General features: G+C 49.4%; 1 protein-coding gene and 1 long non-coding RNA gene across 2 annotated transcripts in view; one reads left to right on the forward strand and one right to left on the reverse strand.

Annotated features, from left to right (window-relative positions):
• The window catches only part of Syt12 (synaptotagmin 12), a 32,728-nt gene extending 22,134 nt beyond the window's left edge, over window positions 1–10,594 (forward strand). The window contains exons 5-8 of the mRNA XM_005064061.4: window positions 2,230–2,445; window positions 3,805–3,925; window positions 5,793–5,926; window positions 8,720–10,594. Of these exons, the coding sequence (XP_005064118.1) occupies window positions 2,230–2,445; window positions 3,805–3,925; window positions 5,793–5,926; window positions 8,720–8,893 (645 nt within the window). The 3' untranslated portion in view covers window positions 8,894–10,594. The remainder of the gene's footprint in view (window positions 1–2,229; window positions 2,446–3,804; window positions 3,926–5,792; window positions 5,927–8,719) is intronic.
• Window positions 10,595–10,643: 49 nt separating this feature from the next.
• Window positions 10,644–16,225, reverse strand: LOC110340861. Its single transcript, XR_002382689.2, has 3 exons — window positions 15,325–16,225; window positions 13,076–13,123; window positions 10,644–10,728 (listed from the first exon to the last, which is right to left on the reverse strand). It is a non-coding gene; the product is annotated as an uncharacterized LOC110340861 (long non-coding RNA).
• Window positions 16,226–16,584: the final 359 nt, after the last annotated feature.

Below are 16,584 nucleotides of genomic sequence, written 5' to 3' on the forward strand. Positions count from 1 at the left end.
AGCTCAATGACAGACTCATCTGCAGTTTGCTTTGGAGTGGGTGATGGAGGGTGGCCTCAATGGTGGCATGGTTTCTGGGTTTGTGAACAAGAAGGGAAGCCAACCCCAGGGACTAAGAAAACCATGAGAAGAAAGTGGGTTTCTAGACCCCAGATGAAAGGGTCACCCTCATGGAGCTGTGTTCTTTCATGAGAGGGTGAGGTTGGACCCCCAAGAAAACTTGAATCTGCCTCTGATCTGTTTTCTTCTGGTGACCCCAGTGGCTCACCCTGCTGGAAGCCAGAGACCAAGGGAACATGCTGACATAGCCCTTAGCAATCAGAAATCAAGAGGAAAGAGGGGATTGGAGCCAATAAGGAGGTCACAGGATACCTCAAAGGTGCCATACCCACTGCCCGGCAGCAGGCTGGTAGGAGTCCAGACCCTGAACCCTCTGAGATGGGTCAGGCCAACCCTAAGTGGCCTGTGCCCTGCAGGACCAGGGTCTTCTGTGTTCTTGGAGACACATCTGTGCCTCGTCATTTATACCACATTGAACATTAGCTGGCTGCCTCTCAGAGGTAGACATCCCACCCTCACCCCTCCATAGCACCCCTGTAATTCTAGAACTAACCACCAGCTCTCTATACATGTGGTATCAAGAGTCTAATCTTCTACTGGCTGTACAGTGGCAGTGGTGGTTAGGAATCAGGTTAAAATCCAAGTCCACGTTCGCCTAGCAGTGTGACCTCGAGGAAGTCCCTTAAGCAGCTAGCTTCAGTTTCCCCAGCTGTCAAATAAGCATCACAGTTATGAAGAAGGGCTGAGGTTACACATACAAAGTGCTTAGCTCAGTCCTTGGTAGGTGACCAGGACCAGTTCTCAGGACCGTGAAGAGCTGCTGTTGAGCCTGCTAACACGTTATGTTGCTCTTGACCTGAGGCTTTGGGTGACTCAAGACATGTCCCTTGAGGAAGGACATTGGCGGAGAGAAGCTTGGGAGAGTCTGAGGCAGAGCACTGTGTGGTAACATGGTTCCTGGTTTGTGTGTTGGGGTAGAGTGGCTGCTGGAAGAACCTTCTAGAGCCTGTCAGAGACAGAGGGATGAGATCAAAGTAGCAAGAGGCTAGCAGGGTTTGTTCCTAGGAAGACAGGCTCCATGACATCACAGCCTAGCAGTCTCACCGTGGGGGTGGGGTGTTGCCGCCAGGTCGGACAACCCCCTCAGCTTCAGGGAAGATGCCAGGGATGAGAGCTGCTCCTGCTGTCTAAATACCAGCACACAGTGACTCATATGGCCCCCACAGAAGGGCAAGCAGAGCCTCACGTGCACCTCCCTGAGGACTGCCCACAGCTTCCTGGGAGAAGGCCAATGGCATCCAAAGCAGGAGTGAGCTAGGGAATGAGGCAGGCCCAACCCTGCCTAGTCACTCCATCCATCTGTCTATCTGTCCATTCATCCATCCATCCTATGACAATCAAAGTCTTCACCAGGCTTTACAGGGGACTGTGGTATTAGTGACTGTTTACTCTATGGACAATTATCTGGCTCCCACTCTATGCCTGCCCCATGGCTGTGCTAAGTTGGGCAGACAAGAGAAACAGAGACCAGTGCAGCAGCACAGCATCTTGTGAGGATGAGGATTGCTGGGATTCAATTACAGAAGCTTCTAATGCCAGGCCAATGGATTGACCATAACCAAGGAGGGGACATTGGGGCTTATAAACCTTCAAGGTGACCTCAATGTTTGGGAAATGGAGGCAGAAAGAGTGGGAACTCAAGGTTGTCCTTGGCTACATAATGAATTTGAGGCCCTCTTGAACTACATGAAATCCTGCCTCAAAACAACCAAAAACCAATCAAAACACCAATAACAACCAAAAACTTTCAGGTCTACAAGGCCTGGTAACTCGTACTATAATCTCAGTGCTCTGAAGGCTAAGACAGGAAGATGGCTGTAAATTCAAGGCTAGTCTAGGCAATATAGTGAGTTCCAGACTAGCCAGAGCTGCATAGTGAGATCCTGTCTCAGAAAAGAGAAAGAGGGGGAGGAGAGGTGTGGAGGACCATGCTTGTAATTTTTGGAGTTAGTGGCAGGAAGCTCAGGAGTTCACCCTGAGCTATGTGAGGCCCAGTCTCAAAGCAAAACAAAATTAAGAAAACAAATCTTGAAGGCTGAACACAAAAGGAGGGCAGGAATTGAGACTGTGGGTACCAGAAAGGCCCTCCATGGCCCCTTCTCTCTGTAGATCCAGAGGAACGCCTACTCCATCTTCTTCGACGAGAAGTTCTCTGTGCCCCTGGATCCCACGGCCCTGGAGGAGAAGAGCCTTCGATTTTCTGTGTTCGGCATCGACGAGGATGAGCGGAACGTGAGCACCGGTGTGGTGGAGCTGAAGCTGTCCGTTTTGGACCTCCCACTGCAGCCCTTCAGCGGCTGGCTATACTTACAGGACCAGAATAAGGTACCACAAGCACCCGTTCATCTGAGGAGAGAAGACCCAAACCCACTTCCTAGGGGAGGTGCCACTATCCTGTCCCTCGACTCAGACCCCGACAGCATTAGGACAACAGAGAAGGGGTTCCAAGCCACACTCTGGGGAAACAACTTATTGCATGTGGTGGTAAAAACACTCTATAGACACCACTGTTTATAGCTCTTCTTTGATTTTTTTATTTTATTCATCTATTTATTTATTTATTTGTTGTTGTTGTTGTTGTTTTGAGACAGGGTTTCTCTGTGTAACAGTTCTGACTGTCTTAAGACTAGCTCTGTAGACCAGGCTATACTGGAACTCACAGAGATCCACCTGCCTCTGCCTCATGAGTGCTGGGATTAAAGGTGTGCGCCACCACTGCCCGGCTTCTTTGATTTTTTTGTAGCATTGCATTTATTAATGTATTTATTGCATGTTCTGTGTGCATGTGTGCATGGACATGCATATACACACAGAGAAGGCATGTGGAAGTCAGAAGTCCCCTTGTCTTCTACAAGTTGGTTCTCACCTGTACCACATGGGTTGTGGTATTGAACTCGAGTCATTGGGGTTAGTGGCAAGTGCTTTTACCCGCTGAGCCCTCTCTCTAGACTGCTTCTCAGTTCTTTCTTGTATTTTTTAGTATTTATTTATTTTTACTTGATGTTTTATTTACTTAACTTATGAGTGTTTTGACTGGTTTGCCTGGATATACATATGTGTACCATGTGCAGGTCTCATGCCCATGGGGGCCAGAAGAGGATGTCCAGTCCCCTGGAACTAGAGTTACATATGATTGTGAGCTGCATTGTGGGTGCTGGAGACTAAACCTGGGCCCCCCTGGAAAAGCACCCAGTGCTCCTAACTGCTGAGCCATCTCTCCAGTCCCTCATCTCTGTGCTTACTACCACATCATCAGAGGTTCTATCCCTATAAGCTACTGTTAGGGATGCATAGGTCTGGTCATAATGAGGGTTATTTCAGACAGAGGCCAAGCTGACTCTTACTTTTAGTATTATAACAATGCCAGAGACCATGATTGCTTAAGCAAATGCTGTCAACTTGGATCTCTTTGCGCTAGTCATAGAATGTTTTCCTTGACCCTGAATGAACAAAACTGCATCTCATTGGTGCACTTGACAGGCAATCTCTAGGCCTCCTTCCAAGGCATAGGCTACCTCCACAGCAAGGGAGGGTCTGTGGCGGTGGGTGGTAGGTTGTCTTTTTCTCAATCCTGCCAGCCTGGTGCCTAGGTTTAAGAGTTACCCCAGAAGGAAGCATCCACCTTTCCCTGGACCCCTTGATCCTGGAGGGCAGAAGACTCCTGAGCCGTACCTATTTTCACAGGTGGCCGATGCTGTGGGAGAGATCCTGCTGTCCCTCAGTTACCTGCCCACAGCTGAGCGTCTGACTGTGGTTGTGGTGAAAGCCAAGAATCTCATCTGGACCAATGACAAGACCACAGCAGGTGAGGGCCTATGTACTCAGCTCCTCCACGAGCAGGTCCCAGACACAGGGCCAGAGCCCTGTGGACTCAGCTAAGCTCAGAAGACAGGCATGGTAGGGAAAGGTTAATTCAGCTAGTGAAACATGGGAACCCTGGAGGGTGACAAGCAGCCTAGGGTGTGGAGTGGAGAGAGAAAGGGGAAGTGATGGGATCTGAGGGCAGGAATCAACACACTGGTGTGGTGGCACCAGACAAGAAATGGAGAGTCAGCATCTGTTCGTCAGAACCTGAGCTCAGAGACAGGGCAGCAACGCAGACTTTAAATACAGAGCGGTGCCCCAACCTTTGGGAGGGTGTCATATGAGATGGAACATCCTAGGTCTGCAGGGACCTATTGGGACTTGACTGCCTAGGGCCCCAGGCAGTAGGAAGATTTGGTATCTCAGAGCTGCACACTGTTAGACTCTGCTGTCTTGGCATTCAGTGACTCAGATCTGCTATCCGCACTCAGGCCGCTAACAGCAAGAGAAGCATCTGGTCTGCCTCCTCCCAGGGAATATGTGGGAAGGAAATACGCAGTAGGCTGCCCTCTCTTGACTGGTCATGAGCGCACTGGGTTTCTCAACTGGGAAATGGATTTTAAATCATTTCAAGGGTTTGGGGATGTAGCTCAGTTGATAGAGTGCTTGTCTAGCATGCATGAAACCTTGGATTCAGTAATCACACTGCATAAAACACAACAGGGGCCCTGCGGTGGCGGCACACGCCATTAATCCCAGCACTCGTAAGGCAGAGGTAGGTGGATCTCTATGAGATTGAGGCCAGCCTGGTCTACAAAGTGAGTTCCAGGACAGAAGTGAAACACTGTCTCGAAAACAACAACAACAAAAACCACAACATTGTAGTACATGCCTATAATCTCTGCACCCTGGAGATGTGGACGGGAGAATCAGAAGTTCAAGGTCATCCTTAATCTAGCCTCAAGATATGCCCAGCTACTCTGGAGGCTGAGGCAGGAAGATTCCTTAAGCCCAGGAGTTTAGAACCAGTCTGAAACACATAATGAGACCTTGTCTCTCAGTATCAGTCAATCAATGCCCAATAGCAAACCAGGTTATGATGGCTCCTAGCAATCAGTGGGGTGAGGCATTAGGATTACAAATTCAAGGCCAACCCGTGTTACATAGCAAGATCCTGTCTCGAAAATAAACAGAGCTGGGGAGATTGCTCCAAGGTTAAGAGCACTTGCTGCTCTTGGAGAGGACTGGAATTTGGTTCCCAGCACCGACATTGGCCAGTTTACAGCTGCCTATAACTCTAGCTCTCTGACACCTTCTTCTAGACTCTATAGGCACTACACTCATACACCTGTACAGAGATACTTAGGATATATGTAATCTAAATACGTAAATTAAAATAAAAGTAAATCTTAAAAATAAATAAGTAAGCCAGGTGGTGTGGCATAAAACAACGCCTTGAAAGACAAACGAATAAATAAATAATAAGTCAGGCATTGTAATTTGCAACTTTCATCTCAGCAACTCAGGAGTCAGAGGTAGGAGGATCCCTTAAGTTCAGGAGTTTAGAACCAGCCTGGAACATATAATGAGGTCCCATTTCTTTTTTGTTGTTGTTGTTGTTTTGTTTTTTATTTTTGAGACAGAGTTTCTCTGTGTAGCTCTGACTGTCCTAGAACTCACTCAGCAGGCTGGTCTCAAACTCAGAGATCTGCCTGCCTCTGCCTCTAAGTGCTGGGATTAAAGTTGTGCACCACCGACACCCAGCTGGTTCCGTTTCGTAATATAAACAAATAAACAAACAAACCAGAGTAGACAGGGTCATGCCAAGCAAGCGTGTTACTGACCTTCCCCAAAATACTTGCCTGTAGACCCCTTCGTCAAAGTATACCTGCTGCAGGATGGGAGGAAGATGAGCAAGAAGAAGACAGCTGTGAAGAGGGATGACCCCAACCCGGTGTTCAATGAAGCCATGATCTTCTCAGTACCAGCCATCGTGTTACAGGTGAGGTGCGCTGGGTCCTCACAGGACTCTGGGCCAGCGCATCCCTCCAGTGTTGCCTTGTGGCACCTCAAGCCAACCTTCTTCTAGTTAGTCACTGATTGAGCCCACTACACACCAGCCTGTGGTGAGAGTTGGGGACCCAGGCACTGCTTTCTCTATCCCTACAAAGGATAGGTAGGGAAGTCCCCAGACTTTTTAAACCCCATTGGAAGCTTCCCCTGCATTGGCAGTCAGGGGAGACGTTCTGCAGGAGGTGACAGCTGAGCTGAACTCTGAGGAACCGCACTGCCTAAAGATGAGCTAAAGGTAACCCCAGGGCCTGGGGTGTGGGCCTAAGCCTTCAGAGGCCCTACTGCAAGGACCACACTAGGATCTTCTTACCCTAGGGCTTCCAGATGACTATTTGCCTCTGTGAGAACACCCCTGACATAGGGATATCACATACTGGTAGCGGGTGGTGGAATGAACCACAGAGAATATATAGCTTAAGCCATACCAGTTGGAGAGTAGGGATCTCTCTCCCTCCTTTCACTGCCTCTTTCTATACTTAGGCATACCTAAAAATAAGATAGTCCTTTTATCCTTGTACTGAAGTCTGTCCTGCAGCCCAGGGACTGCACAGCTTACCTATTCCCCTCCTAGGGATGCTCTTGGGATTTCTTTGTTTTGCAGTGCTGATGATGAACCCACGGCTTTGCATATGCTAGGCATCCACTTTACCACTGAGCTACCCTGCCAGCCCCTGTAGATTTGAAAGTTGGGTGTCAGCCTCACTCTGAGTGTTCCAAATCTAGGAATCCAGGAAACATTCCAGCATAGCTGGCTGGTCCTAGGATCATAATCTTGCCTCTTATTGGACAGTCTACCGATTTGACCCCTGTCTTTGCCCTGTTTGTCACAATGCCACTTCCCTACAACCTCCAAAAATGAAGCTCCGGGGGAACTAGGTAGGATCAGTTGGGTCAACATCACAAATACGTTCTTACTTAACCCTACCCCTCCACTGTGATCCCACATGATTATAACAGTACCAGTGAGAGATCTCTCCCTGTTGATGGGCCAGTACCAGGTCACACATTATCTGCTTTTAGGTTTTTCTCCCCACCTATGTGTTTAATTATTTTCTTCCCAAAACAGCTCTGAGAAGTAGGAAATGTTGTCACGTTTTTTAAAGACAAAGAAACAGGTAGCAAAGGCCTAAGTCCCAAAACCCAGATGCTAGAGCACTTATTCAGCACACACAAAATCCTAGGTTTCCAGCACAAACACACCCCATAAACCAGACATGCTGGTGTTCTCTCTCAGGAGGCAGAAGCAGGGGGATCAGAAGTTCAAGGTCATCCTCTGCTCTGTAGGGGTTTTGAGGCCAGCCTGAACTATAGATAAATTTAAACAGTGAGGTGCCATGGCAGCACACACCTTTAGTTCCGGCACTCAGGAGGTCAAGGCTGGCTGATCTCTATGTGTTTGAGGTCAGCCTGGTCTACATAATGATCTGCAGGCTAACAGGGATACATGTTTTCTGTTTAGAAACAAAACACTGTGGTATATACCTTTAATCCCAGCACTCGGGAGGCAGAGGCAGAGGCAGGCGGATCTCTGTGAGTTCCAGGCCAGCCTGGTCTATAGAGTGAGTACCAGGATAGGCTCCAAAGCCACAGAGAAACCCTGTCTCGAAACCCAAAAAAAAAAAAAAAAAAAAGAAACACACACACACAAAAACAACAACAACAACCTGTTTTTTTTGGTTTTTGGTTTTTGAGTTTTTTTGGTTTTTTTCAAGACAGGGTTTCTCTGTGGCTTTGGAGGCTGTCCTGGAACTCACTCTGTAGACCAGGCTGGTCTCGAACTCACAGAGATCCTCCTGCCTCTGCCTCCCAAGTGCTGGGATTAAAGGTGTGCGCCACCAACGCCCGGCAACAACCTGTTTTTAAAAAGCAAAACAAACCGAAAAAATTAAGACCAACCAACAAACAGATAAACAGCCTAAGTTCTAAGCCTGATATGGTGGCATGCACTTGTAATCCTAGCACTTGGGAGGCCAAGGCAGAAAGATCAGGAGTTTAAGTGCAGCTTCAGCTATATAGCAAGTTCAGAGTCTGCCTGGGCTACATGATACTCTATTTCAAGAATAAGTAGGGTTGGAGGTATGGCTCAATGGTGAAGAGCACATACTTGTCTTACAAAGGACCCAAGTTCAGTTCCCAGCACCCATATCAGATGGTTCACAGCTGCCTGTAACTCCAGGTATCCAGTGCACTCTTCTGACCTATACCCTATACTGTGAGTTCGAGACTAGCCTGATCTACAAGATTACAGAGAAACCCTGTCTCAAAAAACACAACAAAGAACAAAACAAAAAACAAAAAAATACAGCAAGTGTACTTAACTGCTGGCCCATCTTTTCAATCTCAAAAATAAAATAAATCTTAAAGAAAAAATTTTTTGAGACAAAGAAGTGAGAGATGGGGTTTTTTGTTTTGATTTTTGGGGGTGGAGGTATGAAGCATTGCTTTGGAGGCTGGGATTAAAGGCGTACGCCACCATCACCTAGAGAGAGATGGGTTCTAAATCCTGCTGGAACTGTCATTTTTAGCACTTAGTGAGGTCAACATCATAGCTGGCTATCCATCTTTAAGCAACTAGGACAAGTCTCCACTCCCAAGTCATTTGGGAAGACTCCGAGAGCTGTATGTACTTCACAGGGCTTGGTATTCACAAGCTGGGACCTTGGAGCCAGGGAGAATCCTTCAGCTGTTCTGGTCCCAATCTTCCATGTCTCCTTCTCCCCAGGACCTGTCTCTCCGAGTGACAGTGGCTGAGAGCAGCAGTGATGGCCGTGGGGACAACGTGGGGCATGTCATCATTGGGCCGGCGGCCAGCGGCATGGGCACCACACACTGGAACCAGATGCTGGCCACGCTGCGCAGACCTGTGTCCATGTGGCACCCAGTCCGGCGAAACTAGCAGCCAGGGCAGGCAATATGGGCAGCAGAGTCACCAGAGCCTGTCACCATCTCAGTTCTATCCAGTGATGCCCTCTCCATAGTCAGCTGGAGCTATGAACACTGAGGCTGCCCCACCTCCCAGGGGGTCCTCATCAGCCATCTTGAACCCTCTGTCCAGACTGTCATGGAGGAATGGGTGTGGCTCTTCACCTGGGGACCTAGGGTAATTTCTCCACTAATGACTACCTGGAGCTGGCTGGGGACCCAGCAGAATGACCTAGAAAGCCTAATGAAGTATGTCCCTTAGCCTGCAGAAGCATATGGGCTTCAGAGTTGGCCAACCCCCTTCTGCAATTCTCTTAGGGGCCAGATGTTAGTAAGTCTTGAGGGGCTAGTCCCGGTACTGACAGGGCTAACACTAGTTAACAAGACGTAGCACCCAGGATGCCTCGCCAGGAAGTCAAGATGGCCCTCTCCCATTCTGGTTGATCGGCTCAGTGCTAATCAAATAACTGCCCAGCCAGATGGATTTGGGAAGGAGTCCTGGGGTCTGGGGAGACAGGGAGGACCTCTCAGACAAGGAAGGAGCTGCACTTTGAGGATTAGGGAGTAAACAACACCCAGATTTAGTGGGGGTAGTGGGAGTTGTAGTGAACAGTCAAGCAATAGAAGGGGTATGAACTAGCCCATCCCAAACACATACTCTACCCATTGTAGTGGGGACAAAAAGGCCAGGAGCCCAGGCCCAGCAGAATCCTGCAGACCACATGAAAGGTCTCCCGACCCTCTACCCTGAGAGAACCAGAAATTCCCAGAGGCCCAGATCCAGGCCCTTGTGTTTGAATCCAATGAAAATCAGCACAGATCCACCAGCATTGGCTGGTGTCCCTCCAGGCCCGGCCTCTCTTGAAAGGAAGCTCTCAGGCAGGCCTAAATTCACTCCCAGTAGTACCGAGCATCTTAGGTCAAGTTGCCTAACACTGAAATTTCAGGAATACTTAGCCTTAGTCTGGAGCCAGTCGGGACTCTGGGGAAATGGTGTTCAGAAGCCAAAGGTCGGGTTGTACGTCACTACCAGAATTGTTCATTGGCTCCATCTGGTCAGGATTAGTGGAGGGGGTATCACATCCTTACAGGTGTCATAAATATCATTTGATAATGACAATCCCAGAGAAGTGGCTTTTGGCTTCTTCTCTCTGGCACCTGCAGATTTAAAAGAATAGTAGCCATGGGGAGTGACAAGAAGAGGGCTCAGGTAGCTGCCTCTGGTTCTAATGAATCTTGAATACTCAGATCCAATGAGGAGCCATGGAGACCCAGGTCTAATCAATTACCATCAATGACAAGTGGAAGGGCGGCTAGAACAGGGACACAGGCCTATAGGACTGGAGGCAGGACACCTGCCACAACTGGACCCTGCCGAAGCCAGGTTTCTCAGGCTGTGTTCAATAAATATCAAGAGGTGACTGCTGGACCAAGGATAGTGGTGGCTGGGCCAGGCCTTGTCATCTGGAAGCCCCAGACTGTAATCCAGTGGCTTTGCAGGGCAGACTCCATCCCCCAACCTCCATCCCCCTGTCCCTTCCTTCTGTGCTGCATGAGACGTTGACAGTGTGCTCAGATGGCTGTGGCGGTGACCAGGAATGCTGACTGCAATGACTCTGGAACCAAAATAAAGCCGGAGCAGGAAAGGGCCTTCCACGGAGCCCTGCTCAGCCTAGAGGCATTTTACTGTCTTCACTGGGAACCTTCTTAGACCGTGGGCTGCACAGGGTACTTCTGCTGTACTTCCCGGATTGCTGGCAGTCATGGATCTACTTGGGAGGCTCTGAAGAGAGGTCCCCAGTACCATTCCTGGTAGGAAAAGATAGGGATGGTGAAATCAAGGAAGGCTTCTTAGTAGTGGCACTTAGTTGAGTATTCAATATGTAAGGCAGGAAAAGCATTCCCAGTAGAGAACACATTAGAAGAGGGCAGGAAAGGACCAACACTAGGCAGAGTTCTCTGCCTTGCTAGCTCAGAGGGAAGGGGCAGAAGATCAGGGAGGCAGAACATAGGCCAAAAAGGGATAAAGGGCCTCCCTTACAACGTCATTGAGAACTGGCACTCAGTCTGCAGTCCAGCAGCCCTGAAAATCAGGCAACTGTGGCATTCCCTTTGTAGAGATGTAGAAACCACAGCTCAGAGAAGTTAAGTAACAGGCCTAAGATCACACAGCCAGAAAGTCACAGTTATGATTCAAGTTCAGGTTATAGGGTTCAAAAGCCCATGCTCTCAAACCTGAGGACACACGGGAGGACACACGGCCCCTTCTCCAACTCCTTGGAAGTCACTGAAGTGCAGTTAAGAACCTTCTGGATAGCCAGGTGTTGGTGGCGCACACCTTTAATCCCAGCACTCAGGAGGCAGAGGCAGGCGGATCTCTGAGTCCACGTCAAGACCAGCCTGGTCTACAGAGTGAGTTCCAGGACAGCCTCCAAAACAATACAGAGAAACCTTGTCTCGAAAAACAAAAAACAAACAAACAAAAAAGAACTTTCTGGACTTTCTGGATCCCAGGATACTCAGACTCCTCTCCTTTTTATCTTTCCCCTGGGAGCTCACAAGCTAGGTAAGAATTCCCAGAACCTTGGGGCTGGAGAGATGGCTCAGAGGTTAAGAGCACTGACTACTCTTTCAGAGGTCCTGAATTCAAGTACCAGCAACCACATGGTAGCTCACAACTATATATATAATGAGATCTAGTGCCCTCTTCTGTGTACATAGTAAGTAAATTAATTAAAAAAAAAAGAATTCCCAGCCTCAGTAAGGGGTCCATAAGGCAGATCTTATCCTATGCATTGTATGTGGGTATGGAATTCTCAAGAACAAAGAAATTTTTGGTCGTTTCCCCCACCACCCACACACACAGGGTTTCTCTGTGTAGACCTGACTGTCCTGGAATTCTCTGTAGACCAGGCTGGTCTTGACTTGGACTCAGAGATCTGCCTGCCTCTGCCTCCCTAGTGCTGAGATTAAAGCCATAGGTGACCACTGCTGCCACCACGGCCTGATTTAAGAATAAAGAAAATTTTAAATTCCTAGCATTTCCAGTAGACCATAGGTCACAGACCACAGACTGGTGTCGAATGTCTGGAGAACTGTAGCCTGACAGAGACTTGAGAGGCCAATGGAGATGGATGCTCCCAGCATCCCTTGTTCTGATGGCAGGAGGGAGCCAGGAAAACATTTGGAGCAACAGCAGGTCTTGTTGGGGTGAGGACCAGGAAAGGAAGTGAACAAGCATAGTTATAAGCAGAGAGGGGCAGGGAGGCAGGCCGCTCAGTTATCTTTAGGAGTTCACTAAGAGTACTCAAAATGAGGGGTACTCAGGGCTGGAGAGAGGGTTCAGAGGTTGAGAGCACTTGCTGCTCTATCAGAGGACCCAGTTTGGTTTTTAGCACCCGGCTCACAACAGTCTGTAACTCCGCTTCCAGAGAATCTGGAGCCCTCCTTTTTCCTCCAGGTCATGCATGTGATCCACTTATATACATGCAAGCAAAACACTAATACACATAAAGTACAAATAGATAAAATCTTTTTTCTAAAAAAATAATCAGAGGTGCTCCTGGAGAGAAGCAGAGTGGCTGAGGCTGTCAGAGGCAATGCCAGCATCCCCCATCTTCTTTATGACTCTTCACCTGATGTCCCCGCCCCTTCTGACCCCCTCACCTCCCCAGCCCCCAACCCCGTCCCTAAGTCCCTAAGCTCCCACCCTTTCCCCCCTTTCCTCCCGCCCAGGTCTATGGACTGCCTTCAGAGTCTGGGGCCCCTCTCTCTAAGAACTCACCCAAGAGGAAAGATGTCAGTAGCTGAAATAGTATTGCCAGAGGGAGGCCTGCCCGTGGGAAGAGGAAGACATGTTCTTTCAGCACCCACTGGTTCCTCTCCCCTGCCCAAGCCCACCCATCTGTGCTTGCAGATACCCAAAGTGAGTTCATTAGGGGCCTAAATGAGTGCTGAGATGGGGCCGCAGTGCTCCCTCCCTGCTCAGTTCCCCCAATTCCTGGCTCACCCTTCCTAGAGGGAAAGCCAGACAGTAGAAGGGAAGGGGAGGAGCCAAGCAGGAGGCTTGTGCAGCTAGGAGCTGGACTCCCACAGAAGGATGTTTGGGAGGGGGCACCCTCTGGGTTCTCCTGAACATAGGCCTGGGACTGCTTACCTGCTGCGTGAGAAGTTACTTTCACTCTCAGGGCCTCAGTTTCTCCAACTGAAAAATGAAGAGTGTTGGACAAGTTGGCCCATAAAGGGCTCCTCACACCTCTGACTTTATTTTTATTATTATTATTTTTTGTTTTGTTTTTTGTTTTTGAGACAGGGTTTCTCTGTGGCTTTGGAGGCTGTCCTGGAACTAACTATTGTAGACCAGGCTGGCCTGGAACTCACAGATATCCTCCTGCCTCTGCCTCCCGAGTACTGGGGTTAAAGGCGTGTGTCACCACCACTTGGCTCTGACTTTATTTTTTAATTAAAAAATTTTATTGTATATGTAGAGTGGGTATTTTATATGAATGTATGAGTACCATGTGTGTGCCCAGTGCCCACAGAGGTCAGAAGAGGGATAGTATACCCTGAAACTGGATTTACTGGCTGTAAACCACCATCTGGTGCTGAGAACCGAACCAAGGACCTTTGCAAGAGCAACAAGCGCCGTTAGCCACTGAGCCATCTCTCCAGTGGCCCCCTGCCCTTTTATTTAGAAGCAGGGTCTCACAAATCCTGGACTGACCTCAAATTCACTATAGAGATAAGGACAATACTGAACCCCTATTTCCCCTGCCCTCCTCCCAAGTGCTGTGATTACAGGCATTGCCACCTCCCTGGCATAATTTCTGAGGGTTCTGTATGGACAAATTCTGGAACTCAATGTCCAGATTTAACTGCCAACTGGACCTTGACTAAAGTATCTCTCATCTTTGGGCCTCCGTTTCCTCATTCTCCAAAGGCGCATAGGAATCGCATGTACTTCAAAGGGCAGAATGAAGTGGCATGTGCCAAGTGTCTGGCACACAGTATGTGCTCAGTTTATGTGAGGGCAAAGTTTTGAGTGGCACAGTCCAGTCTGAGTCCAAGGACTTCTGGGATCTAATGGTTTAAGGGGGGCATAAAGCGCACGTACAAAGGCTTGGAGAACTGCACCCCAGGTCGCACTGCTAAGGCTCCCCAAAGGCAAGTCCATATCTACACAAACACCCAGCACCCACGCCAGAAAGCCCAGGGCAAAGCCCTGGTGATGACCTGCAGAGAGCAGAGTGGCCACACAGTGGCAGCAAAGAGTCAGAAGAGCCTGAGCTGCCTAGCAGCAGGGAGGGGCAGAGGCAGACGGGTAAACGGGGTTGAAAGTTAGGGGTCTATCCTTGGAGCAAGCAGAGGCTGCAGAATATGCCCCACCCCTGGTCACATTTATATGTGCTTATCCTTCATCTATTTTTCATTGATTTGTTTGTTATTTTCGAGGCAGGGTCTCACTATGTAACCCTGTCTAGCTTGGAACTTGCTATGTAGACCAGACTGGCCTTGAGAACCGCCTGTCTCCGGGGTGCCAGGGTTACAGGCGCCGACAACACTCAGTCATTTGGCCAGTTTGTTCTTCCAAACCCCTCTTTCCTCCCTTCCCTTCTTCCTCCCCCTCTCCCTGGTTTTCTCCTCTTGTCCTTCCCCCCTCTTTTCTTCATTCTGTCCTTTTCTTTCTCTTCCTGTGTTTGTCCAGCCAGGCTGTCAATTAGACATAATATCCGGAACCACAGCTGGCGCCAGCCTGAGATAGTCTGGGGTACAGAAATGGGTCAGCGTGGTCCCTGCTCTTGAGGTGGTCATGGCTCTGCTGGAGGCCTGCATCCCCAAGAACAGCATTCCAGACAGATGCTGGCCCCACCCCCGCTGCTGTTCTGAGGTCTGCAGGGCAGTCACATGCTACACAGGGTTCATAAAGAATTCTGGGCTTGGGATTGATGGGGCCTGGAGGGGGCTGAGTCACCCACAGGCCGGAAGTCAGTCGCAGCTACAATAAACAGAAAAACAGCAAACAGCACCCTGGTGAGGCCAACTGTGTGGCCTGGGCCACCTCCCCACTCCAAAAATAAACTTCAGGAAAACAGTGCAGTCCAGAGTCCAGTAATGTCAGATTTGGGAAAATTCCTGGCCACCAGGGCAGATGGCCATGGGTCAATGACTGACTGATATGCCTCTTGCAGGAGCCTGAGCATACAGTGTTGATGAGGCTGGGCCGGATATGGAGGAGACCAAGTCCCGGTTCCATGTCTTAGTGGCTTAATCTAAACCACAGCCTCCCCCTGGGGTTCAGTCTGCAAAACAAGAAACAGGACCATCCACTGAGCCTGCCTCACAGTGTGAGAGCTAAGAGCAATAATGCACAAGAAGTAATATTTGGGGGCAGCTTTAGGGTCTTACCTGGGTCCATGTGCTGCCACCGGCCTCTTAATTATCATTGGAGCTTAAACAAGAAGTTATCCTCTCTAGGCCTCAGTTTCCACCTCTGTAGAATGGAGCTAGCGACTCCTGCCTCCTGGTGGACAGTCTCTGCATAGCAGCTACCACCCATCAGTGGGTGCCGTTATTATTAGGAGGCAGGCAGAGAAACTGTAAAGTGTGACAGTTGTCAAGTGTGTCATTAGGGTGATTATCCCTACAGCAACCAAGGCCAACTGCCTCTGCCTGACTCTCAGCTTCCTCCACCCTTGGTCTGGCTCCACCTGCCTCCCAGGCTGGCTCGGTGACAGCAGCAGCAGGGGTGACTACACTGACCGCTGACTGGGGTGAGGGGAGCAGGGCCCCTCCCCGCCACTCCTTAGACGGGGCATCCTGCTCAGCTACACACCCAGCCTCGTGCCACGTCCTGCCCAGCCCTGTGGCAGTTTCAGGGAAGGGGCATCCAAAAGGTGGAGCTGTCCTGGGAGGTTCCCTCCATGCAGCTGACCTGTGGCCACCGCCCTGAGGGAAACTGCTTTCTTGGGACACAGTGGGGATCAAATAGGGTTGAAGATTCTTTTCACCTGCTTTTGAACACCATGGGGGTGATGTCATGACCAGTGTGGGAGGTGAAACCCAAAGACTTCCGACTCAGTTCTACTTAGCTTCCATGTAAACATCCAGCCCGAGGTCTGGGGAGACAGAGAGACCCTTCTCCCGCTTTTTTAGACAGGACATTCAGTCCAGGCTGGCGGTAAACTTCCTGTATAGCCAAGCTGACAGTGACTGAACTTGTGATCCTCCTGCCTTCACCTCAGCAGTACTGGAATTTCAAGCATGCAGCTCCAAGTTCAGCTTTTGTGGTACTGGGGATGGACTCCAGGCTTTCGTGCATGCTAGTTAAGCATTCTAGCAAAAAAGCTACATTCCCAGCCTACTTATGCCCACTAAACATTAATTAAATATATAATATATGGTTATGTATATATGCGGGACTTAGACGTCAGTAAGTTTCCAGCTCAGTATTGGATTTATTCCTGAAATTCAAAATGCTCCACCATCCAGATACCAGCTCCTCAGCCAAACCCCGCCCTCTATCCCATCGAGGGGAAAGTGGGGGCGGGGCTATCTTTCGACAGCCTCTTTGAAACACCTGTAACTTTAATCCCAGCACTTGGGGCAGAGGCAGGTGGATCTCTGTGAGTTCGAGACCAGCATGGTCTACAAAGCTAGTTCCAGGAT

The sequence above is a fragment of the Mesocricetus auratus genome, unplaced genomic scaffold (genome assembly GCF_017639785.1).
Source record: "Mesocricetus auratus isolate SY011 unplaced genomic scaffold, BCM_Maur_2.0 Super-Scaffold_4256, whole genome shotgun sequence".
NCBI lineage: Eukaryota > Metazoa > Chordata > Mammalia > Rodentia > Cricetidae > Mesocricetus > Mesocricetus auratus.